This window comes from Polypterus senegalus, chromosome 9, assembly GCF_016835505.1.
Source record: "Polypterus senegalus isolate Bchr_013 chromosome 9, ASM1683550v1, whole genome shotgun sequence".
In the NCBI taxonomy this organism is placed as follows: Eukaryota; Metazoa; Chordata; class Cladistia; order Polypteriformes; family Polypteridae; genus Polypterus; species Polypterus senegalus.
Genome location: NC_053162.1, coordinates 772,896 through 800,521, shown reverse-complemented (window position 1 = coordinate 800,521; position 27,626 = coordinate 772,896). Strand labels below are relative to the sequence as shown.

At 42.0% G+C, this 27,626-nt stretch overlaps 1 protein-coding gene across 1 annotated transcript in view; it reads right to left on the bottom strand.

The window, feature by feature from the left end:
• setx (senataxin) overlaps positions 1 to 27,626 on the bottom strand; it is a 122,846-nt gene that overhangs the window by 75,872 nt on the left and 19,348 nt on the right. Inside the window, exons 2-5 of the mRNA XM_039762571.1 lie at positions 23,740 to 23,926; positions 10,961 to 11,168; positions 7,578 to 7,684; positions 490 to 709 (exon numbers count right to left, since the gene is read on the bottom strand). Of these exons, the coding sequence (XP_039618505.1) occupies positions 490 to 709; positions 7,578 to 7,684; positions 10,961 to 11,168; positions 23,740 to 23,919 (715 nt within the window). The 5' untranslated portion in view covers positions 23,920 to 23,926. The remainder of the gene's footprint in view (positions 1 to 489; positions 710 to 7,577; positions 7,685 to 10,960; positions 11,169 to 23,739; positions 23,927 to 27,626) is intronic.

Genomic DNA, 27,626 nt, shown 5'->3' with positions numbered 1-27,626 from the left:
CACTCCTTTCTGGTTTCTCATTTTGTTAAAAGTTAAGCACGATAAGTAAAACACAGGACAAGGTGGACTTTTCCCATACTACTCTGAACAAATGTCCCTCTCCCTGATCATCCCACTCCCATAACCCTCATAAAAAGAAGGAATGACAAAGAGAATTAAATACTATTAAACGGTCATTCTTCTCTCTACTCTTATCAGGAGGACTGGTGATCTCACCACAAAATGTTACCTAGGGGGTCATCGGCCACTTAAGAGCTGTTCTTTTATGATGAATTCATTTTAGAAGCAGTAGTCACCACCATGAATCCCATCAAGACTGTGCTGTGCATATTGTGAGCACACAACACTCATGAACTTGAATGAATTAAGGCAGGAGTACCTAATTGTGAAGCACCAATACAAAAATAAATTGCAGAAAAGATAAATACCCCCTCACCCCCATACTATTTAGCACTTTTTATACTAAGGAAGCAAGTGTTCACGTCTTACCTAACCAGTAGTTTTTATAGTTGTTGGTCTCATAGAGGTGAGGTGGAAGCAGAATCAGCTTGCCCTCTTCCATGCCATCAGAGTTGTATATATCGGAGTTCACAAACAGATCCAGCTCAATGACCTTAAACATACAGCTAACCACATCCTGGAGGTCATAGAAATCATCACGATCCACCTTTCCCAAGGATCTTGCAGTACGAATTGCCCATTTCCGAACCTAAAGCACAGAAAAAAAGCAAAGGGAACAACTTGTTGGTGGTTGACACCGTTTTGTGCTTTGCTGAAAGTAACAACACTGAAACTGGAAATGTCATTAAGCAGGGGGTGTACATACTACACCATGGGACACATGCAAGTAAAAAGTGACATGTGGTGAAGGGGGTCACGTCTAAAAGATAACTGACAGTTTACTTATTGCATTGTTTAACACTAGCATCCCTGAAGCCACGAAAAAAAGATGCCAGATCTAAATACTAGCGTGGTGAACTGCTTGCGTACTGAAGGGACTTTAGCTGCAGGTGGAAGTCCCATTTTACTCAATGGTGCCAAGCAGCGTTGTGTTGCGGTGCAGCAGTCTATTAGCCAATGAAAGCGCTGTGAAGCTATATCACTATATCAGTATAACATGAAAAAAAGTTTGCATTAGGTTTGTGTTCAGCATTTCTTGCATTTCCTTTCACCCTGCACTGACCCAAATCATTGTAGACACGGGACACACGTGAAACGCATGTATTCCAAATAATCATATGCTGTATTATTTACCTTCCACAACTCCAGGCACCTCACACGCAGATAAGGAGCCAGAGAACTTTTTGCTCGAGTTAAGTCCTGTCAAAGGGTAGGGTTGGGTTGTGGGATAGCAGGCTGCTGGTGCCGATTGACACATTTACAAAACAAAAGACGCGGACGAGGAGGTGCGAAGGGATTTAAGGAGGGCCACGATTACAAGTTTTCGTAGGCTTCAGGGATTCTAGTGTTAAATATGCACATACAGATGCAGAAAAAGGCACTTGTACAATCTCTGCACACCAATCTTCGTATGTTAGAAAGATTCACACAAAAAGGCCACGCAGCCCAAAAGGGCTCCTGAAAAATCCTACGGTCTAACGCTCAGTTTCCAGCTTTATTTCATGTGCCAACATCAGATCTAGATTTATCCTTAGCACGTTTTCCAGATGTGTCCCCGTCTTCTTGTTGAGATCAAATGATGGGCTGATCCAAAGACTTCTGCTAATCTCTGAAAGTGGAGCTGGGAACGAGGTTGCATCATAGCCAACTGCATTCCAGTAAAACAGTCAGAAAACCAATATGGATCAGTCCAGGAAAACCTTTGCTGTGCTTGCTCCATCAGAATAATTAGGATATGAACTATATCACAATGCATTGTTCTGAAATGCTAACACCACAGCAACCTGTCCACAGACAGAAGTTGGACAGCACTGTGTGTGACACAAATTTAATGAGACAAAAGTACAAAAAAAAAAAAAAGCTGCATAGCACAACAGCATTCACTAAAGTTGGCACCAAGTACGTCACCATCTCAAGTCTGTCAAACAAGCCCCAAATTTCCAAGTTGGATATCTGAATGAAGGGGGTGTTCCAGTTAAAAATTCAGCCAAGGAACTTCCCAATTTCTTTCATAATTCTAAACAGTTTAATCATGGCACCTCTACTTAAACCGAAGGGGCTCCGCTCCATTTCTCTCTCCCTCATAGCTCATAACACTCCATCCCAGAATCGGACTGCGTGTCCTTCTCTGGACTCTCTCTGGTTTCCCACTCTTACAGTCCTGCACTGGTTGCCCTTTGGAGTAAATGACCGCTCCCAACTGTCACGGAAACAACCCATAGGCTTTGGGAGGTCCTGCTTGGACAGCAGAAGTTACAGCCAGTCTGAGCAAGGAGCTTGACAGAATGAGCCAAGGAAGGAAGAAAGACTTCTTGAATACACAAAGCCCATCTTTTTTGGTCGATTTATGCAAAGTTTTGCCCTACAAGGTTGCCAATCACTCCTGAAGCTTGGGTATATGGATGCGATCTAAAAGAGCCATCTCTGGGGTGTCACTTGGCATGCGATTGATCATTTTATTAGATAAAGTGCAGGGGTTGTATTGTGAAGAGAGGACTGGTCAGAAAATTAGTCAACGCCCACAATGTCCGTCAGCTGCAACAAGTCAAGGACTTTTGTACCTGGCACAACAAAATGGATAAATGTCAGTCCGCCCTACATCTGCCACAAATGAAATTCTGGCCCTGTGGTCACCAACAAGCCTGACACTCACCTTTTCTTAGCATTCATATCAGTGCTGCTGTTTAAGTGATACACATTTGTATTAGCAATACTGTAGACTAGTAGGACACATTCAGGAGTCACAGGTAGGCTTTCCAGTTTTTTTTACAAAATTCATCACAGATCCTAATGGGAAAATCAACCAAATGCTGGGCAGCAGACAACAACTGACTTTGTTGAAAAAAAAAGAGCAACAGATTCATTGAGGGTTTAAATTTGTGTTGCCCATCTTCTCACTTGGGATATCTTTGCTCGTGTAGCCTCATATAAAGCTTATAATTTAGCCAGCCGAGTCGGATCTCTCCCAGGTTTTGTTTTTTTTGCATTTCCTTTTTACTGAAAGTCTGGGCCAAAACAGAAAAACTCGTTACACCTTAAGAGCGATCGTGAAAATGGTGGACTTTATAGTCTGTAACTTCTGTCGAGGTTAAACACAAACCAGTTCCACTGGGACTGTCACCAGAGCAGTAGGACAGTCAGACTGGGACTCTGAGGCAGTGGAGTAGCAGACGTACTCCAAGGAAGACAATTTTACAGGAGATTGGTTTTGCCTAAACATTTTAAATTTAACATGCTGAATATTGAAAGATTTACTTTGCTTTACTACAGCTAAGCTATGATATTTTTCTGATGTAGCAGACAACTTCAAAATGTGAGCAACTCCCTTCACAGTATCAGACTGGCAGAGAATGAACTTCGTTAACAACACATGGCAGAAATTCAAGGTGCATTTGCACACAAAAGGAACTGAAGATAGACAGAATAAACTGCCAAGAACTGTAGTTGATAAGCGACACCCTATTGAACATATTTTTTGCCTTTTGGTTTTAAACAGGAATTGATGAGCCAGATTTGGCTTTAAAAAAAAACCATTCATTTTATATACGACTAATAAAAGGCAAAGCCCTCACTCACTCACTCACTCACTCACTCATCACTAATTCTCCAACTTCCCGTGTGGGTGGAAGGCTGAAATTTGGCAGGTTGATTCCTTACAGCTTCCTTACAAAAGTTGGGCAGGTTTTATATCGAAATTCTACGCGTAATGGTCATAACTGGAAGCAGTTTTTCTCCATTTACTGTAATGGAGATGAGCTTCAACGCCGTGGGGGCGGAGTTTCGTGTGACATCATCACGCCTCCCACGTAATCACGCAGTACATAGAAAACCAGGAAGACCTCAAAAATGCGCTCAAGAAAACATGCATTATATAATTGAGAAGGCAGCGAAACAATAAGAAGCGAGTTCTGCTACTTCGGAAACAAAGCACGATGTAAAACCTACACTTTAAATTAAGTTCATAGACAGGCTGCCGCTGGCGTTTGTAATTTAGTGCCTGCCCATATAAGGCCGTCCGTCAGCGGCAATCCAATAGCAAACTGCCACGGGTAAATATTCACGGGTGAAGGACTGTGCTTATGGAGAGGAAGATGAGATGGTCAGGGTGGTGTTTGACACAAACTCAGCGAAACTGCGAGAGAAAGTTTTAAGTGCCAGGACTAAGGTAACATTAAATAAAGCTATGGACATAGCACGAGATGGCACCAGCACAGCTGGGAACCTTCGATGCATGTACACCGAGTGGCTCACGTGAACTGGCGCAGTGCACAGATAAAAGCAACAGTTCCAAAGAGCTGAACAAAACCGAATTACACAATTGAAAAGGCAGCAAAAATATGAAGCGTCTGATAAGCATATTCATAAATGCAGCTACTGTGGAAACAAAGCACACGGTGGAAAAAGTCAATGTCCCGCTAAAGGAAGACAGTGTAAAAAACCCGTGCATGCAGTGTGTCAGGTCTCAGATAAAGAAGAAGACGAGCTGTTTATTGATGCAGTAAGAAACGAATCGATGAATGAAACCTGTCATCTTTACAACGATTGACAAACACGGAATGTAACTTGAACACAACACATCCTACAAATACGACCTGATTGAAAGAAATAATGATAATCAAATCCTTGATGACAGCAACATTCAATAACACTCACAAAACAATTACTGTATATTGACAATCATGTTACGTTATTTTTAAAATGTTCCCTTTTCTTTTCATAACTTCTACTTCTCCACTGCGATACGCTGGTATATATTTAAATGTATATATATACCCTATCTACAGTACATACTCGCATAGACAAGCCACACGCTGTGGCTCAATTGTAAGTCTTAAGCCTCTAATGCCGACATTCGAGGTTCGATTCCCGAGAGGGATGCACTGAGTATGTACGCGCTACTGATTCATTTTACCTTCGCATCTCCTTGGTTTGGGACGTATGAAAAATATTAGGTTAACGCAGAATCATGTTACGTTATTTTTAAAATGTTTCCCTTTATTAGCACAAGCACAGCTGAGAAGCTTCGATGCATGTACTCCATAACGCGTTAAAAATAACGCATTTAATCACACTTTCAATTCCAAGCAAGCGGGAACTTTTGTCAATGCATCATTTCCTGGTACATCCATTACACTGATGCACACATCACAGCTACAAAAATGTTAGAGTCGGAATAAAGCGCGTCGCTACGACTGATCATTTCGACTTCCGAGAAGCCTTGATAAAAGCATGGTTTTGTGCACAATGAAAAGCAAGCAAAATTAGATGCATTACAGAAAGCGGACTTTGTGGCTCTTACTGGGGATCATTGGACTTCCGTGACCGTTAGTAATTCTAAATACATCTAATTACAAAATGTTCAATGATCACACTGTTTTAGCCTAATGTACAAAATAATTTTGGCTAAGGTTACTCAGAGTTTAAAGATTAAGTTGGTCAAATTACCTTTTATGTTTCTGACTTATTTTTTAAGAAGAAAAACTGCACTTTATGTTGAAATTTTGGTTATTATTATTTAAAGACAATACTATTCTGAAAATCTCCTTAAAGTACTTAAACTACCACTTTATTTTTAAGTCTGCCCAATTTTAACCAGGGATGATATTTTTGTTTCTGTTTTGAATTCAAATGCAGTTTAAAGGCTTTTTTTCAGAAATTAAAACAGCTTCAGTTTACAATATTCATGTACATGTCTATTATTTGATTCTGTAAGCCCACTAAAACACTTTTAAATTAAAAAAAAACATTTGCGATTTGGGGCAAATTTACGTGTGCGATTACATACGATTAATCAAGATTAATTCTTACACAGCCTCTAATTAATTGGATTAATTTTTTAATCGAGTCCCACCTAATATATATATATGGATATATATATGTAGATTTGTATATATAACTGTATATATATATATATATATATATATATATATATATATATATATATATATATATATATATATATATATATATATATATATATATATATATATATATATATATATATATATATATATATGACAACAACACTCAATATCAATGACAAAACAATTACATTAACAATCATCTTACGTTATTTTTAAAATGTTTGCTTTTCATTTTCATAACTTCTTTAACACACTACTTCTCCGCTGCGAAGCGCGGGTATTTTGCTAGTATACGAAAAAATTATTAATTTATCATCCAATTATTTAAAAACATATTTTATATCTGACTCAGATTTTGAAGAACCGCATAAAGTTTCATTCACTTGACTGAAACATATGGGGACTGTCAGCCTCTGGTGTACCTCAGGAGTTTGTGATGCTGCACACAGATGTCACCACCATAATACACCAGAGTGATCCAAACACTAATATGATACACAGTAAAGGAGCTATATGAACACATAAAAGTAGATGCACAGGATAGGAAACTTAACTTTTTTGCGATTTCCTTCAGGATTATGTAACAATCTCAAACACCAAACGCTGCAAAGGAGGAAAAAGCTGAAGTTCAAGTTAACCACAAGCAACCAGAGAGCGAACGGTTAACTGGAGGAGCCCAAGTGTACCAGCTGCTGGCAGAGCAGCCTGCTGCCAAGGATTCTACTCGGTTTAACCAGGAGGACCAGATGATTTGGTTTGAGCCCTTCTCTGAACTACCTGTAACTTAAATGTTTGATAATTACAGAAAATGTTTTAATGTAATATATGGTGGTGCTGGGAGCCTGTATTCTGTGAAGAGGAATAATTCAGGGACTCCATTAACTGAGAAAAGTAATGCTGGGTGAGAGAAAAAAGGAAAAGCTCTTTGACGTTTAGAAACGATTAAGCCTTTACAAAGTCTGCTGCCACAAACCAGATACTCCTTCCCCTTCCATACTTTTGAAAGCGCAGTAATTCTCACCTTCAGAAAACAAGCCAACTGAGTGCCATGTCCAGCTTAAGGGCTGAACTCCCTGTTCATGTAAACAGAACTTGTGCTTAAATCTCACTTGGCTTCTCTCAAATGTAAAGAGCCGAGTTAAATAAACAAAGTGCCCAAGTTGTGGAGAAGCGGGCATCTGATGAAGTCAACAAATCTGATTACGGCTTGACAGGCAAGGCACATTTCCAACTATTGCTCTGTGTGGAGCTGAAGGAGAAAAACAGGACAGACTTTTCACGATGGTGTGCTCACAACGCATTCAGGAGTAGTCAAGCAACTTCTCACAATAAAAAGGTGTTTTGGGGGCATGGACTCTTGAATGGCATACCCTTTCAGGGCTCGACAGTCTCCACACTATAAAATATTACACCAGCATAAAAAAAGTCAGACATTTGTTCTTTGGACTGTAAAGCCATGTGCATGCACATACATGAAACAGAGTGGACGCAGTCACATTAAACAGTTAATTACTGAGTAAAGAGCAAGAAAACGCGTCCTAGCTAAAAATCAACACAGCCTTGTGGTTCAGACTCTGAATAAAATGTACTTACGATTTCATCAGGATGAACGAGCAGAAGGTAAATCCCTGCATGCTTTTCAAAAACCTGGAAGGAGTTATCACTTTCTATTTTATGGAAGGCTTCAACACACAGATCACCTTTGGGGTGGGAGAGAGGACAGAAAATCTAGTTAAAGCCATTTGGTTTAAAAAGGTATAGAAATTTAGCTTACAGCTCAATTAACTTCAATTTCAATGTTATCAAAAACAAGAAACTGCACACATCTAAGTGTTATTTTAGGAACAACTAATCAGCAAACAACCTGCAGTTGGCCCTCGGGTTGTCACTGAAATGTGCCCTGAAGTTCAAATGGTCCCAAAACTCCAAATGAAGCTGGCACCACACCACATTACACATTTGCAAAATAAGGTTCACAGGAGGAGAAAACATGAAACAAAACCCACTCCACTCCTCCTGTCCATTTCCTCTTTACTTTTCGTTAGTTTGTCAAGTTGTCCTACATGGCAGAGAACCTCCGTAGATCCCCCATTTACTATTTTGCTAGAAACGGAGTAAAGAAAACCGACTTGTCAGGACCCCTTTTAGTGAAGGTCTGGCCTCACAGTGCTTTTTTACAGAAGTTCTTCCAGCAGTTACTGGTGTAGCACCAGGCTCATATAATATTCCCATTTATATACAATCCTATGGGGGAAATTACTTCCGGGCAACTCCATCATTTTTCCACAGGGTGGAAGTGCTGCGTTTGGACAATGGACACGGATATTCTCTCAGCTTATTTGTGATTAATGGGACCTTTTATGTTGGCTCGTTAGAGTGAACGGGCCTTAACGTTTTTAGCCACCACGTTCCGAAGCGTCAACCAGGCCTGAAACGAGGGGAGTTTGTGTTGATATTTTTATTTTGGTGGCCACTGGCGGCGTCTGTGCGCGCCTGTGTGTGTGTGTGTGTGGGCCCCTACAGTAGTTAAGTTAGTGAGGTTTTAGTAATTACGTTTGCTCATATTATAGATTTGGTTATTGTGTATTTCATTAACAGTGGGATGTTTTAAGTGCTGGTAAAAGCAAACAGTTAAAAGTAAATTTGTAAGGTTTAAATACACTGCCTCAACCCATAAGGTATTTGCTGTGAAGGGCAAATATACTGCAATCTATCACTTTGTGCGAGTTTTCTAATTTCTGTAATCTAGGATTTGTGGGAATTTTGATTGGTCTTAACTAAGTTTTTTTTTTAAAGCTATTTTTCCAATTTAGTCAATACATTTTGTCATATTTTGGGAACATATTTGTATCATGAATTGTGATACAAGTTATTAATTGTGAAACAGCGGACAGCTTATTACTGGGGAGTAGGTATTAGTTAAGGGATTCTAATTTATCTTCTATAATTACATATTTAAAATTAAAGGGGTTTTCATAAATCAGCTTAGGGAAATAGAGTTTACGAACTTAGGGCACTATCCTATGGCTAAAGGGTAAAGAAAGCGCTACTCTAGTTATCAACCAGTTTGACTGTCCTGATTTGTTCCATTTAATTTGGAATCATTTGTCCTTTTTGATACTTCAGACCGTCGTTAGTTAAAGATGATATCACAGTGTTACTTATAGTGATGGCGTCCACTGTTAAACCACAACAGCCACAGTTTTGTGTCTCGCCCCCTGCCATTCTTTTGTCCTCCCTCGTGTCCACAGGTTTCTACACAGACACAGCAGTAGGAATTACACCCTTAAACAGTTTTTTTTGTGTTTTTATTTCTCTTTCTCGCCATCATGAGTGGATAAGTCTGCAGATGCCCTGAAGTAACGTGAAGTAACAAGCAGCAACTGTCTAGCGTTTATCGAACAAGAACTATTGATTTTGAGCAATATGTGTACACAGCCTTAAAAGAACTGTGCTCGTTCGGACAAGATGAGGTTTCTTTTAAGAGAAAAAAGGCAAATGTTTGAAAAAAAAAACCACTAAATATAGTGAAGTTGAAATCAGAAATCAACTGTATGTCTTTCCCAACAGCCACACATCCCGAGAGTCATCTAAAACATGCCAGACAGGGCGGTAGCCGGCCACTATAGCTCTGCATTGCGTCCGAGCCTCCGAGGAGCATAAATGTTCTTCAAATAACGGCCAACTTGGAGATGTAGAGCAGCAGTTTGTATTGTTGCTTCAGTCGGCTGTGTGCCACACCATTCTTGTCGATTATCACGTCACGTTTCTGACTCTAGCACACTGATAGCCTTTCTGCAGTTTGTGCACTATGCACACCCTCATTTAATGCTGAAAGTGTAATACAGGTACAAAAGCACCAGCTGATTTATTTGTGAATTTTATAAACCTAATGAAGTCTTCTACTACAAAATTGCACAACCATACAACAGTATGTGGTCATTTTAGCAATCTGGGTCAAAACAATAAAAACACTGCTGTCTGGATGTTTTGAATTTTGTGTTGAATGAAACTGCTCAGAAATCAAACTATTTTATTTGTCTGTACGAATCACGTGAAAGGTCAGGCACACCTCGCCGCACACTACACAGCTGCCTTATCTGAACAGCAACTTGGCATCTGAAAACGTTTCACTCATTTTCAACTTGTTTTCCCATGAAACCCAGAGGGATGCACCTTCAAAAGGTTTGCTTCAACATACAGAATGCAGAGAGCGCCTTGTACTCGGCCCTCACTCAGGATTGATCTATTAGGCAGGTCCTGACCGCACGTTCAACCACACAGCAGACGTCCAATGGAAATGGCTCAGCACATAACACGGTCATATTTCGTCTCTTAGCGTCACGCATAAAAGTAGGGCATCGACATGATGTGGTTTGTTCTCCCTTAGCTGTGGAAATCAGAACACTATGCAACTGCATACGATGCCTCGCTCTTATTCTTTCTAGTTTACTGCATAGCCCCTCAATATCACACAAGATCACCCCAAATCATGGAACACAAGAGAATATCGAAGAGCAGCTGGTCTACAGATTTTCAACTGGCAAATGAACACATCATTTTTTTGGGGAAGTCCTCAGGCAGAACTCGCAAATGGTAAAGTCATGATGATGGATGATGATGATGAACTCTACATACAATATCAACTGACAAGGACAGGGTGGCACGGTGGCGCAGTGGGTAGCGCTGCTGCCTCGCAGTAAGGAGACCTGGGTTCACTTCCCGGGGCCTCCCTGCGTGGAGTTTGCATGTTCTCCCTGTGTCTGCGTGGGTTTCCTCCCACAGTCCAAAGACCTACAAGTTAGGTGGATTGGCAATTCTAAATTGTCCCTAGTGTGTGCGCCCTGTGGTGGGCTGGCACCCTGCCAGGGGTTTATTTCCTGCCTTGGCTCCAGCAGACCCCCCCCCCGTGACCCTGTAGTTAGGTTATAGCATGTTGGAAAATGGATGGATGATATGGACAGACAGTTACTCACCTATCTGCAGATGTAACAGTAGATAAGGATATTTCATTATTTCAAGTAAGGGAATTCGAAGGTTATTTTCCAGATCAGGACCCGTAACATTAGAAATTTGGATTTCTTGATGGTCTTCCACTATATACAGATCATCCTGGTTTGGCTCCCCTTTCATGGCTTTCTCCAAATGATTGATCAAGCGAAAGGTTTCCAGTTTCCACAGAATCTACAAAAAGAATAAAAAGGGGTCAGTGACCAAAAGCACCACCGATAACAGGGCAGCAACTGCAACAGTGAACTCGCATACACACTTTAAACGGAGACATTCTGCTCAAAGCCACAAATCTAAATTTATTACACAATAAAAGATTCTATAGCTTCACCTTTACAAGGCAATAACTTCTAACTCAAGCCAGCATGACTTGTATATGGCCAACGGCTACTGGGTTATACTGAAGGCTGAGACCACCAGCAGAACAATACCCAAGTTAAAAAAAAAAAACAACATACAACCTGCAGTCCAACCTCCTAGCCCAGAGCTGCTATACCACTGGCATCATCCTCCCGGAGGATCCAGCCGAGCGCTCCTTCCTGTGCCACCATCTCAAGGAGCTCCGTTTACTGCAGACACCTTAGAGCACAGGCTACAAAAGTATCAGAGTGCTAAAGGCCTTGTAACTCTGCACAACTTCTCTAGCGTTTGTCAGTTGTCTTTACTTACATAACCTTAGCAAGTCAGAGGCAGTCATGGCGCAGTCACGTAGGTCTGACATACCCAGCGACTTGTACAAACAAAATTCAAACCGACCTTAAGTCCAAGGATGGGCTTGGGTGCACATATGAGCGGACAATCATTGAACACAATCATCAAGAATTATAGGAAATGTGGTGTAGTGGTGAAGACTTTGGACTTCAAATCCCACTACTGACACCATGTGATGATGAGCAAATCACTTCACCTGCCTGTGTTACAATTGTAAAAACAAAAGACGAGAAATCAATTGTACCTCAAATGCTGCCAGTCACTCTGGACAAAGAGACGTCTGATAAATAAGTAAATGTAAGTACAATCAATCAATCAACATTTATTTATATAGCACATATTCATACAAAAAAATGTAGCTCAAAGTGCTTTACAAAATGAATAGAGAAATAGAAGACACAATAAAAGATAAACATAAGTCAACATTAATTAACATAGAATAAGAGTAAGGTCCGATGGCCAGGGTGGACAGAAAAAACAAAAAAAAAAACTCCAAAGGCTGGAGAAAAAAATCAAATCTGTAGGGGTTCCAGACCACGAGACCACCCAGTCCTCTCTGGGCAATCTACCTAACATAACATAAGTCAAACAGTCTGCAGTTTGACAATGCAGTTATGATGAATATGGGATACAGGTTGTTGTGACCGGAAAAAGATGACCAAGTACCAGGACAGAATGGAGAAAAAGGAGGCGGAGATTTTGTCCGAATTTGATGCACCCATCATGCCTTGACATTGGCACCAGCTCCATCAGGCAGCACATTACTGCCGGTCAGAAAAACGGGTGAGGCTGCAAAGATTTGGAACTGTGACCCTGTGCTGGAAAGTCAAATTTAACAAAAACTGTGACTTCTAGTCATGTGACATGACATTACTCATTACTTAGAGGAAAAAAAACTACATAGGTCATACAGTTAGTCATTATAAAATGGAATACGTTACAAACGGTGTTTCACTTTCTTCTTTTGAATGAAAACCTGCAAGTTTCATTGGCCAGCCAGCTTTTGTTATTAAATCCAAAGCCCAAATATAATCAGCCTTTATGAAACCGACAAGGAAGATGGCCAGCCTAATGTGATCCTTTTCTTGTGTTTTACCTGCTGTCAAGTAAATGACGTTCATTCATTCATTCATTCATCGTCTCTCCCCCAAACCGAGCCCATGAAGAGTCACCGTATAAACACTGGCCGCTGCGCCACCCGATCACTCTTTCAGCGTATCTACAGCAAACAGCCAGAATTCAAGCTGAATGGACACTTTGCTGGGCTGCGCAAGGCACTCGTTTTTCTGACTGGAGATGGGACTGACCTTCAAAAGGACGTCTCTGTAGCGTACCTTACGCTTGGTGCTGCCGAGATGATCGCTGGCTCCTGTGACCCCACACTGGGCAGATTAAATGTAGAACTGCTCTTCAGATCCCCCACCCCGATTACACGCTACCCACGTGCTTAACCTCATTAGCCATCAGACAGCCAGAGCACACAAGTGCAGGATTTATACGGACAGCAGCAGGCACACTCCTTGCAGGACAAGGCAAAACGTTTTGTGAAATGAGGAGTCATTTTTTTTTTTTTGGATTGTTAAAGAGTTGAGAATAATCTTCTGCAGCGACGTGCTTCTGTTAATAAAAGAAAGAACTGCATCACATTACTTGTTACTTTAACTCTTTCAGGCCAGATGGCAACTTGTGTCGACTCAGGGGGTCAAGGCAAGCGTTGACTTTGGTTGATATCCAGGGTTAGAGGGCAGCAATTACCTGTAACAGTCAACACAACTCGCCATTACATTATAGTTGGACTCTCTTTGCTAGAAGGAAAGTTTGCTTCATTGATTGGACCCCAAATTCTTGCGCCTTCGGGAGTCACAAAGAGTAAAACGACATCTAAAATGGCATCAGCATCTGGCAAGAGAGCAAAGTGAGTGCACAAAGCAAAATACTCGGAGGATGACATTTTGCATATTATTGCTGAACTGGACTCTGACTTTCATGCAAGCGATCTGGAGATTGAAAACTAAAATAAAAAGGTTCCTGCATTAGCGGACTGTAGTGCTGAACACATTCATGTAGCTGATGTGCCTACGCATTGAGGGATGCCACTCACAAAGACAAGAGGTATAAACTGTGGGCAGCTGTTCGGCATCTCCGATGGTAGTGGCTGTGCGGCGACAGCTTGGCACCAGCAGGAATGTGCAGCTGACCAGGCAGTAAGTGCACTTCACACAGCTGCCACCAAACTGCCCTTACACAGTATGGTTTGCTGTCCGAGACGGCGAAATGGTGGCAACAGCGACCACAGCATGCACCAACAGACGCCTGCAGTACTGGCACCAGTGTAAGGTGGCAATGCACGCCACTGGCTACTTTGAATGTTGCCATACCTTGCAGGACTAGGCTATGAAATAGGTGTGTGAATTTACATAGCGCAAGGTCTCATGGACCTTACACAGTACAGATTTGTGAAACCATTGCTTTGTGTGCTTTTCAGAGTTTTTTTGGAAAAAATATTCAGCCTTGGGCCAAAATGGAGGAAAAAAAAAAGCCATCAAAAGTTAAAAACGCAATGCATTTAATGAATTAAACCAAAGACTGAATAGGACATACTCCAGTATCGAGATCGGCAACTGTGGCTCTGCTGAGAAAATCGCGTAATGCGACCTCAGCACAAGTCAGAACCCTGCCAAAGCCGGAGAGGGCAGCACTTTTGAATTTGATAAACGGACGTGCAGGACACATAAGGGAGGGACACTCCACTAGGACCTGAAGTCCTGTACCTCTGTCCCCCCAGTTACACCAGATGGCCCTACCCGTGTTTTGATGTCACTTAGTAGACCTGCACACAGAAAACGGCACAACTCACAGCAAAATGAAAAAAATAATAAAATGAACCTGCAGCATTTCATTTAGTAGGTACGTAGGGAGTGTCAGAAGATCCCATGACAGGCAGTACGCTGTAGTGGCTAATGCTTCAGACTCTTAAATCTCATGGCCATCAATTCCTGCCTCTAACTCACTGAAAGACTCTGAACAGGACAGACAGTCCATTTGGGCTAAAATTGTAAAAACAGAAAAAAGGAGCAAACCATTATAATGTTACCTGAAACTTGTAAGTTGCCTTGGATGAAGCAATCACCCTAATCTACAGTAAAAACATGTCAAGCAGATCAAAACCTTCAGCGTGCAGTGGTGTTGGCCACAGTGCCACCGTTTTAATCTTGCGGCACACAGTCCGTGGCCCTTAAACAATTCCGATTATATTGAAGCGACTAACCAGAGGGAACATACTAGAACACAAGGCGAGGTAGAACACAGTCACTTAGCAGACAGGGCCAACTGCTAAGGCGTCTCCTCCATGAAAGCAAATTAGAAGTATTCTGACAAGTCTCGCCATTGTTCAAGGCTAACGTGAAGAATGTTTTCTAGAAGTCTTGTAACAGTGAGAAAAATAAAAAGTCTCAAGGACAACTTAACAAAAAAAAGATAAAAAGCGCAGTTAATCAGGCAAGCAGCTGGCGGATGGAAAGAGGGTTACTGTGGGAGTCGTCTCTGCTGTTCGCTCCTTTTCAAGGACACATCTGCAACCAGAGACCCTCACACGTACCTTTAGGTCTTATTAGGCTCTAATACGCCTTACAAATTCTAGGAAACAAAACCAGCTTTGTTAGGTTGTTTCTTTAATGTTTGGTACAAAAAGAGATTAACAAGTGAAAGCAAAGGGTGGGCCAGGATGGAAGTTACAATATCATCTGGGATTTGTCCGATTGGTTGCATGATGGATAAAAATCTGGCTAAACTTCTCAAAACACCATGTGAGCCATCGATGTGTTGTTTCCTGCAGTGAACCGCCATCCAGTGTCACGGTGGCCTGCAGGCATTCATCCACATAGCACTAGGGAGCCCAGAATACTGGTTAGGGCTGAAGATTTCAAACACTGAGGCTGTGGGTTCAAATCCTGCTGCTGATATTGGGACACATCAGCCAGTGCCACACACACACACACTCTCTGAAACCGCGCATTGCCACGTCCACCACATGACAAACCAACTCAGGATCCCAGTGCTACAGCAGGGAAAAATAAAACAAAAAGAAATGGAAGCAACCGTACCACAAAGGTTGCGAGTCACTCTGGCAAAAGACATCAGCCAGATAACCAAACGTAATGACTTCAGCCCCTGGGTGAAGACGACGACTGCTCAGCCTTGACATCTATAAGACAATTAAGCCTTAATAAGGAGTAGGCTACCAAAAAACCAAATACTCCTTCCTTACCTAATTTTTAAAGTAAGAGTAATTCTCACCTTCAGAAAACCACCAGTTTGAGTGCCACGTCCAGTTCAGGAGTTGAATTATTCCTTTATGAATGTTGTGCTTAAAATCTCACTTGTTTCTTTCAAATGTAAAAGAGCCGAGTTAAATAACAAAGTGCCCAAGTTGTGGTGAAGCGGGCATCCGATGAAGTCAACAAACCCGATTACGGCTTGACAGTAAGGCACATTTCCAACTATTGTTCTGTGTGGAGTTGAAGGTGACAAATGGGCCTGACTTTTCATGACGATGAGCTCTCAATGCTTTCAGCGAGTAGTTGAGTGACTTTTCACAATAAAAGCGGGTTTTGGGGCATTGATTCTTTGATGCCATAACCTTATGGCACTTTAGGGTTTTGTTACAGCCACAAATGTCACAATTTTGAGCCTTCAGCTCAGACCACTAGTGGTCTTTTTCCCTACACCCCATAAGTCCTTTGGCTTTCATTCCACCTTGAAGGAATGACTTGATTACGGCTCTTCCCTAAAGACCACTTCTCATAAGCCTTATCCACATCGTCAATGGGTGTAATGGGGGTTTAGGTTCTGATCTCCAGATTTCAAAAGGAGGCAAGCCTGACGTACTCCTTGTTTGCTGTGGCTGACCCCTGTATTTCTGATCTGCATCCTTGCCCGTGGGCTGTCCAAGCGCAAACACAACTGGAAACACCAGTCTGTATGGGACAGACCCCGATGAACACATTGAGCATCGTCTCTATCCACTCGGATTAAACTGCTACGTCTACCACAAGCTCTCGGTTTAATTCTGGTTCTCCTTTGCCCAGTTTTTATTTCCTCCACACGGCTCTTTTGGTTTCCTCTTTGGTTGAAACTCTACATGACGTCACAGACCACAAGCACCTACGTCAAGCACTGGGATCTACGCCAAAGAGGAGCTCATGTTTGCGCAGCCACAGGATGTTTGGTTGCGGCTTATGGGTCTGTTGTTTTCATCTCTTAACTTTGCCTTGTGTAACAAAAGGAGGATTACTTGCACACACTGTGAGAAGCGGCCCGGACACAGACAGGTAGACATGATTTTAAAGCACCACAAACACACACACTTTTATTTACAACTATTTACACACACAACCCAGTGCCGCAGCACCAGTCACCCCAAAGTGCAGGCCTCTTCAGGTCCACCTCATCTCCTCTCCTCTAAGACTCTGTCCACTTCCACCCGACTCCAGCCATCAAATGAAGGGATGCGGCCCCTTTTACACACACCCAGACAAGCTCCAGGTGCCTCTTGTTGAGCTTCCGCCACCCCTTCCTGTTGTGGCAAAAGTACTGACTGTGAACCTGGAAGAACTCCGGGTGTCCCTGGTCTTCTCCCCCCCCCCAGCACTTCCAGGTGTGGCAGAAGTGCTGAGGGCCAGGGCTCTACAGGCATTGGGGAACCACCTGGCGGTGACCACGGGCCTCTATAGGGTTGAGCTTCTAAGCTCCGTTCCCGTGGTCCCCAAAGCCACCAAGGCGGTCATCCCCTCAGGGTCTGGAGGAGGCGTAAGCCCTCCTCCGGTCCTCCTGGGCGTCCCACCTTGGTACCACCCCCAGCCACTCGCCACAACACACAATCAGCTCCTGTCTATTGGGATTGGACTTCATTCATCCTCAACCAATCAAGAATGCTAACATTCGGATTCACTATTTATGAACACTCTGACAGCAAACTCCGAGTCCTGGTCGGGTAACTCGCACCTGAAGTGTTGGGTATGGGGACACAGGGTCTCTCGTGCAGTTCAGTAGCGGTGATTTCAGCACCTCTTCCCAATCTACATTAATCTAATGTCACATCACTGATTCTCCTCACAACAAGTAAGGATCATTTAACCCTCGAGTGGACTGCTTGGTGGAGAGCTGGCTTAAGGCATCAATTCCTGGCTCTGCATTGGAACTGCTGGAGTGTCTGCTTCACAGAGCAAACAGAGATGCCAATTGTTGTGACAAGTCCAAGGGCAGTGGAGTCTGCTTCTATATTAAGACAGACTGGCACAGTGACGTTTCCATTTGATCAAAGCACTGTTCTGGCAAACCTGGAGTTATTCACTATTAATTGTAAGTGATTCTAGTCACTTAAGACTTTCTTCAATAATTGTCGCCCAAGTTTATATCCGACCAGAGGCAAATGTGAATGAAGCAGAGCAGCACTTGGCAGATTACATCACTAGTTTGGAGAAAAGTCCTGCAACCTCCTTGATTATAGTGATGGAGGACTTTAATAACGCAAACCTAACCGTCAAGCTTCCCAGATACAAACAGCTCTTTAAATGCCCCACCAGGGACGGGGAGACTTTGGAATCGCTGCTACTGCAGTATACATGACACATAGTGGGCTTCAAGTCGTGTGCCACTGGGTTATGCTGCACTTCCTACACACTTAGAAACAAAGGCTAAACCAGTAAAGAAATCTGTGTGTTCATAGACTAAGGAGTCACTTTCATTACAAATGAGCCGACTGACACGGTGACTTCTTACATCAGCTTCTTTGTAGACGTTTACAGTCCCAGCAAAACTAGGTGATGTACAACAGTGGATAGGAATTTACATCAGGTAAATGGAAAAAGCCCATAATGCTGGTGATATGGATGCCTAGACAGGCCAGGAATGGGCTAAATAATGCAATCCGGTATGCTAAATGGAAACAGAGAAATAAACTGGAGCTTCAGTATTCACCAAAGAACTCCACTGCATGGAGAAGCCTTCAGTCTGGCCAGGTGTTTTATTACCTTGGAGTTCTGCTTTATCGTGGCACAATACACCACCAATTCACGCCATTTTTCTAGCATTGTCCAAGTTCAAGATAAAAACATCTGCAGTTCCTTATTAATGCCACATTCACTTTTGTCCATGCCTGTGAGGTGGTCTTTCTGGGATTGCTTTGAAATGCAGGCGCTCAGTCCCACCCTCTGCAACTTTACAGAGGAAAGCAAAGAAATAAAGCAGGAATCCTTCTGTGTGCCCGGCCTGAATGAGGAAGAAGCACAATGTGGCAAGTGGCTTTAAACAAAACACACACAGCACTGGGGGCTTGTCAGAGCCAAACTGACAGACAATGCCAAAAGTAATGGTACCCCATCAACCACAGGTAAAATTCAACTCCAGCGAACTCCCAGGGACCTAAAAAAATATTTTGTTGTAATGAGATTCTGCATTTGTCACTCTAGTGCTTTCTTTAAGTTGCGTCCAGGCGTTTGCAATCATTTCAATAGTTTTTCGTGTTAATGTTAATCTCCTCCTGCCTACAAGTTATGCCGACAAGAATTTCTCTCAGCTTTTCCTTTCCATAATACACTTTCAGGGTGCGAATGATCCCCAAATCAAATGGCTGAAGCAATGCTGTGCAATTGGGTGGGAGGAATTCAACGCAAACGTGACCTAAATGTGGAAGCATGTTGTGTGAAGCACAGTTGTCAATAAGGAGCCGAATCACACTTTTCTTCTTCTTCTTCATATTTTGAGGTCTCTGAACTCTTTTGAGTCCCCCGCTACCCACCCAATGGGAATGACACGCTGAAGTGCATCCCGAAGCGCGATTGCAACGTCTGTGGAAGATCGCTTGTCTGTTGCTGGGGCAGGACAACAGGTGGCTCACAGCGGTGCAGTGACGCGCCAGAGAAGCTAATCATAAAAAGATCGGGTCACGCTGCAAGTCCGTCTTTCACCCCAAAACACAAGGCTGGGTCTCAGTACTTTAGCAAAACCAGCTTTATTAAGGTTGAAACAGGAACGGCACACTTATTTATCACAGCGTGATCTGCCACTCTGCTGTACACAGATACGCCAGTCAGGCAGGGTCGCGGTCAGGTCAGTGACCAAGTAATCCAGTTATCTGCATTTACAATGTACCTTGTATCACCAAATCCAGATCTTTTCCATTTGCTTTGCTGGAGACGCATAGAGCTGTGAGCCTGCCGTTGCCCCAGCAACTGATAAACCGTCTTTCACAGACGCGGAGATCGCACTTCGGGAGGGGATCGGACTTTGGCGTACTGTCTAGTTGGCGAAGGTCCCAAGAGAGTTTACAAACCTCACATTTTCTTGAAGGAGTGCCGCATTAACAGGAATGTTTCTTGAACATGCATCACTGAACCGCAAAAACGGCTTTTTTGATGTCTTCAAATGCAGCATTTCACATACGTTTGCAACCTGAGATTTTTCTTCTTTTTTGCTCCGTCTTTCAAGAAAGTTGACAGGGTCGATGGCAAAATGCTAATATGAACGGTTATCGTTTTGTCGTGTCTGCCATTTCTATAGGAGGGTGACGACGAGTTGAATTCCAATGGATGTTTTTCAAATGTTGATGAGCAAAAAGGTATCGCTGAAAACTGCAGGAAAAAAAAGAACCACAGTACGAGGAAAGTTTGAAGAAAGATAAAAAAGACAGCGTTTCTGTTTGGGGATCGTTGTGCACAACTGAGCTGCGACCACAGAACTAACTGCTCTGCAGAGGATTCATTCAGGCATTTCAAGGTCTTTTGTGAACTTCGTTGTAATTCAAGTATCTGCTGAATGGACTTCATAGCAGCGAGATTTCTATAGACTCGTGTCATATGGGGAAGCTGTCGGGACCATAAAAATACTTTGTTGGAATGAAAATATTGTTGCAAAGATATTCATTGTAACAGAATTTTACCTGTATTTAGAAAAAGAATATTGTTTTAAAAATTAGCCAAAACAGTAATTGGCACCCACCATTCTCTTTTCCATAGTCCACAGAACAGACTCCTTACCTTATGGACAAAACTGAGACCCCAATCTAATATTTTGTAGCATAACCCCGGACTGTAACCACGCACTTTTCTGTAGCTCTGAAGGACACCTTGACTGCTCTTAACTGACAATTTGGTCCGTTCATCTTAAGAAAACTGAGCCCATTCTTAGGGCTGATGGGTTCCATCTCCAACTGTGATTTCCAGCTCTTTCCACAGACGTTTTGTTAGATTGAGGTCAGTACCCTCATTTATCAAGCATCTCAATTACTCCTGGAAATTGCACTAAAGTCTCACTAGGATATCAATTTGTCCTACCAGAGAATAAAACATGACAAGCACCCTGCACCCTACACCCATTGCCAGCAAGGAGTTCACATCGGAGGATGAAGGACATCACGATTGTACAGCACCTCGAGCCACAAACCGACACTCATGATAGTGTTTTGCAGTTTCCTTGGAAATCATGATAACGCTTTGAAGTTTTCCTGATACCAGGACTTCACCACAAGGATAACAACAACAAAGAGCCATGCGAGAACATTCAAGCGTAAGGTTTATGCTGCTCTCATGAAGTACTCAAGAGCAGAGGTGAGCAACAGACTTGGGGGGCCACATCATCCAATGAAAACCAGAAAGCAGTCTGAAGAGATGCTGCATAATGGTCATTAGAGCAGAAATATTTCAGTTCAGCTAACTTTCCATCTTTTTGTCCAATTGGGAATGTAAACTGGTTGGGGTTGGAATGAGTTTGCCTGTTTTAAGGTGTGTAACACCCACTTTTTCCTACAAAGGTGGCATTATTTCAATTTTGACTAACTTTAGTGGGGGCAACTTGTCCACGGACTGCAGAGTTCTCATGTGCAATTTGTTCATTTCCATCACATACAAATCTCAACAAATGATTCAATGGTGGCACAACCGAGTCTCTCAGCACTATCAGCTTTGCGAAGGGAGCAGCCAGTCACTAACGCAAAGCCACAGCATTTGCAATACGCCCGCGGTTATTCTCTAGGCCTGGTGTCCTCAAACTCTGGTCCTGGGGACCCACGGCGGCTCCAGGTTTTTGTTCCAACCAGCTTCTGTTTTTAATTGGACTCCTGGGCTAATAAAGTGAACTGTTATTTCCCAAGTTCTGTGTTTTGTGAACAATTTTGAAATTAGAAAACTAAATTATAACTAAAAATATTAAAAGGTGCTAAGCAGTTATTTTTTTCCTTTTTAACAATATTTTCATCTTGATGTTCATTCTACTTTTACCAGGTGTTCTAATTGTTTAATTATTGTTCTATTTATTGACTAATTAGTAGGTCTAATGCTAAAGTACTTGCAGCCTTTCATGATTCATTTTTAATTATCACTATTCAAATTCAAAGACGGGAGCAAACTGCACAGAGAAATGGCAAAATATAATGAAATCAACAAAAGGGAATTAAGCATTGAAATCTATAGCAAAAATAATTATTTCAAAATGTAAAAATCAAGCTGCTGTGCTTTTCTAAATGTATAAAACAGCAGTTAATGAAATGAGATCAGATCAGTGCTATCAGTTGTCACCGATGATGAATCTGGTGGAAGCAAAGGCCTGAGGCCACAGTGGGTCTCCTGGACTGACTGAGACCCCCTGCTCTAAGCCCACCCACCTCACAAGGCAATAGATGTCTTTGTTCATTTTCATTAATGCCTGCTGGCCTGTTCAAATGTCACAAACAAACAAGATGATCAATAAAATGTAAGCCCAGCTACATTTACTTACATATTTGGGCTCTGAACTCCATGTTGTCGTCTAAGTTTGTAAACAAAAATCATAGGAATCCAACTTGTAACTGGCATTAGAGATTGTGGCTTAGAAAGACAGCGTAGAATGTTGAATCTCCGGTCCACGTGAAACTATTTGAATTTGTACAACACCTCCTCAGCAGTCCTGTGTGAAGTTCTACTCTCCAAACTATAGAGAGAGACAGAACAGCACTAGAGAGGCCAGACACAAGCAACTATACTATGAGCTGTAAGGAAAGACTAAAGGAGCAGAAACCTTCCAGCTTAAGGAAACCAAAACTAACAGATGACATGGAAGAAATGTTTCAAATTGACAAAGATGACAACGTACACGAGGCCAAATGGCCTGCTCCCATCAAAAGTTTCATTTTCATGCCTACATTGGAGTTGCCTTCTATGCTTGATAATTTGAATAGTCTTCTAGTTTTCATTACGTGATTCAAATCAAGATGTAAAATCGGCCCTTTTCAATTAATGTACAAATCACAGGATTTCATTCCTCACAACCCATAGTGCACTGAATGTGTGTGCTTTATAAAATTAAACCTGAAGAAACACATCGCTCTTTATAATTCCACATTAAACTGTAAAATGAAATTAATCATAAAGCTGCTATCTAACAGACAACTACTAAATACAGACAATTTAACTGAATTATTCTAATTAAATTAACAACATTCAAGTACTCAATTTTTATAGGAAAATGAATGTAAAGACAGACGTACCATTGTGCCTGCCATGAAAATGGCAGAAAGAAAGACTGATGTCAAGCACCAGAAAAAGACTAACTAAAAAGATCAAAAAGCCTGGTGTCAAAACTGAAAGTGAAATGTCAACTTGTAGGAAAAAAACAAAACAAAAAAAAAAAACCCAAACCCAAAAGCACTCACTATAAAGCAAATCATTTACACACACGTGATTAGTTTTATGTCTAATGTCCACAAACTTGAAGAGTGCAGAAGTAAATGGACTGAACTTTATACTCTTGAACTTTGACAAACTGCTCAGTGTGACCCCGATTGTCATTAGCAGAGATCTACAAAACAGTGACACATGAAAATTGCAAGATGGCATAAGGGGGAAAATGTAAGATAACTATCTTAAAAATAAAGTAACAACAGATGAATTCTGCAACCTCGATAAAACTCAAAATGGAAAAACGTACAAAATGGCAAACCAGCCACCGACAGTCCCGGCGCGATCAGCGATCTGATCAGTGAACGTGTCTCCCCTCCCATTACCTTGTGGAATGATGGCAGTTGATCTCTGGCTCTGTGATACTCCACAACGCACTCAAAACAGAAGCTAAGATCTTCATTGGCGGCTTCCTTTTCCTCTGCAGAGAGAGTTCCAGAAGCGTACTTCTTCATAAAACAAGTGGCCTCCTGGCCACCAGGGGTACACCAGCGACATGTGCTCATTTTCCACCTACCAAAACACATAAAAACAGATTCATAAAATGAGATCTTTACAGACAAGAAGTAAATAAATAAGGCCACTTAAGAGCTATTTTCAAATAATTCACTGGAGTTGTGTCGGCAAGAGGAGGCAAAAAAATGGCATTTCTCTTTATTATGCTAATATTTCTAGATCTTTTCTACCATACACTTAAAAAGATGAGCTTATTATGGTGTAAATACAAGAGAGTTGGTGATCATTATGGGGGTCCTTATTTAGTAGCTGTATGCAAAGGGTGCTTACAAAATGAAAGAAATGAGAAAGTTCAAGTTTCAATATCACTCATCGCTCCACTCCGATGCCATCTCCTAGGCCAGGGGTGGGCAAAGTCAGACCTGGAAGGCCACACTGGCTCCAACCCTGTTGCTTAATTAGAAAACAATCCTTGCCAATAAAGCACAACAAGCCATGAAATGGAGTGAACTCTGCCAAGTCAGGTCTTTTTTGCCCCCCTTTTAAGGATATCAGTCATAGGATTCTCAGTCCTTCACTTTTTGCTCTCAACACTTTCCTTCCAAGTATTTAATTAAACCAAAAAGTGTACAATAAAATACTCACAGGTGTAAAAGGAAATAAAAGAAACCAGCATTTCTCCATTTAGCTTGTCATTTGCATCCTATTACTAATAAGGAGAAATGAAAAACCTAAGAATACTGATTAAGACTAAAAACAAACAATAAGGGTTTGATATCTTAATGTGCGAGACGACAATGAAGCAGAAGTGTTAACCTGAGCAATAAGTGCTTATTACTGGAACACCTGCAGCCGCTGCTTTGCCCACCCCGTCCCAGGTTCATTGGGATAAAAACACCCTGGACGGCACTGGCACATCAAGGGGGCTTCACAGGAACTCTTACAGATTGGAGTCCTCCTGGTTGTAAAAGCCAACAATAAAAAGCAAGTCTACGGTGTCCTCTGTGTCAGTAAGTGAATTCCCCATAAGGCTGGCATGTCACACACACACACACACGACAATGGCGGTGCACTTTTATTTTTTTTGCATCGAAATCTGTGTGCAGTTTATATCTCTGGGGGTTTTCTCAAACATACAATCAACAGGCTTGTGACAACTGATAGTGGCTGCAAATTGGCCTGGTCACAGAATAACCAGTAGCAGGGGGCTGGCCCTCCCCAGGTTGGTTTCCAGATTACAGGTTAGGTTCCCCCTCTCCACGCTTCTGTTTTTAGCAGATTTAGCAGAGTAACAATGTAAAGGGGCACTGGGGACTTGAGCTGGTTTATGTTCTTCCCCCAGCAAAGCATCCCCACAAAAATTGTAACAAAACATTATTCAAGACCACTAGAAGGGAAGCTTCCCATTGGGGATGAACTTCACAAAGTGTTAAAGCAAAATGGTCTTTTGCAGATGTTGACCTTAGCCGACCAGCAGAACCAACAGTGACCACAACTGCAAATAAGAAAATTGTTCCAGTATGGCTCTAGGATTTCTACAATGCAGAAAACAGACAGAATCAAGGAAATAATGCTAAAAAACAGATTTTAGATTTAAAAATAGAAATGTGTGCAATTTAAAGACTGAAGGGGCGAGTTACAAAACTTCCTAATAAGGACAGATTATTCAGTCGTTTAATCATTCAGATTCGATATCCTAGTTTGTTTTTTTAAGTGAATGCAATTCTTCATAGAAACCCAGTCGTGCCTCCATCTGTTTGCGTGCGCGTTTCCTTTATTTTCTAGTTAAAAGGCACATGAATTAAGTCGCGGCACGAGACAGAAATGTCGAGGCTAGCAGTACCAGATACCCTAACTATATCGAAAAAATGAAAGAAACACAAGCTGAACTGCAAAATTGAGGAAACAACAATATCCTGGCGACTTTTACGAATCTGGACAACAACTTTTCTTCAAGTTTTGCCAGTATACCATCGACTGGACATGAAAATATCCTTGTAATGACCACATCAAATGCAAAGCCCATTTCAAGAACAAGGAGACATCATAAAGTGTAATAAAGGAAACAAAATCGACAGGGGCACTGGACTAATTCTCTTCATCATTTTAAACCCTTCAGTCAGGTCACCTCTTAGTCTTCTTTTGTTTAAACTGTAAAGGCTCAGCTCTTCTAATCTTCCCTCATAACTCATCCCCTGTAGCCCTGAATCAGCCTAGTCGCTCTTCTCTGGACCTGCTCTTGTGCTGCTATGTCCTTTTTGTAGCCTGGATACCCAAACTGCCCCCTTCTCCAGATGAGACCACCAGTGTGTTATAAAGCTTGAGCAGAACCTCCTGTGACTTGTACTCCACACGTCAAGGCGCTATATAACCTGACAGTCGGTTAGCCTTCTTAATGGCTTCTGAACACTGTCGAGAAGTCGACAGCTTAGAGTCCACTACGACTCCCAAATCCTTCTCATAAGGTGGACTCTCGATTTTCTGACCACCCATTGTGTATTCAAACCTCACATTTTCACTTCCTACGTGTAATTCTTTACATTTATTGACATTAAATTTCATCGCCACAAATCTGCCCAATTCCGTATGCTTTACAAGTCCTTCTGTGATGATATACTGGACTCCAAATTATCTGCTAATCCACCTCTCTTGGTATCATCTGCCAACTTCACCAGCGTGTTACTTATATTCCTATCTAAATCATTTATGGACATTAAAAATAGCAGCAGCCCTAGCACTGCCCCCTGCTGGTCACCACTCTTAACATCGGCCAGTTCTGATGAGGTTCTTCTCACCATCACCCTCTGCTTCCTGTGTCTGAGCCAATTCTGCACCCACCTAAAATCACCCTGAACTGCCACTTTTAATTTGATGTCCAACCTCTCATGTGGCACCTCAAACACTTTCTGAAAGTCCAGATAAATAATCTCAAGCTCCACTTTGATCATCTCCTTTTGTTGCCTTCTCATAGAATTCCAGCCTGTTAGTAAAACACAACCTCCCTCTTCTGACCACACACTGACTGTCCTGTTCGGTCCTTGCCAGGTGTTGCTCAATCTTCTCCTTAATTCCTTCCATTAATTTTCCTGTGATGTATGTTAAGCTTACTAGCCTGTAGTTACTTGGATCTGCCCTGTCACCCTTTTTATATAATGGGATGATATTTGCCATTTTCAAGTCCTTCGGAATCTCTCCAGTGCGCAGTGACTTCCTAAAAATGTGTCAAAGGTTTATATATATGTACTCACAGGCCTCCTTAAGAACACGAGGATAAATATTATCTGGTCCTGTTGAACACCAAGTATGATTTGGGCCAGGAGTTCCATGTAATTACAGTCAAGCCCAAGTCAGACTCTGGGTGCGGAGGAAGCTGCATTACAGTGTTAAATTAAGCCCAGGTAACTCTTGGCATGACAAGAACTCTTCTGTTGTGAAATAACATCATGCCACTTTATGGCAGCTTCTAACCCATCAGTACTCAGGAGTGAGGTGTAAAGCCAGTTTTAGAAACTGAACCATTAAGTTGAATTGAGCGATAGTGACAACAATGTGAATTAGTCGTCAGATACTGACACAGATAGTGAAACTGATGCATATTGCACGAATGAACTCCGCTGATGTGCCTCATGGCTTTGGTTCTGTGAAGCTTCCGAGTGGTACAACAGAAGCTACGTGGCACAAGAGCAAGGACAAGAAAAGACGTTGGGCCCACAAGCACTGTTCACAATGCAGCATATATCAATGTTTGTGTCGGAGG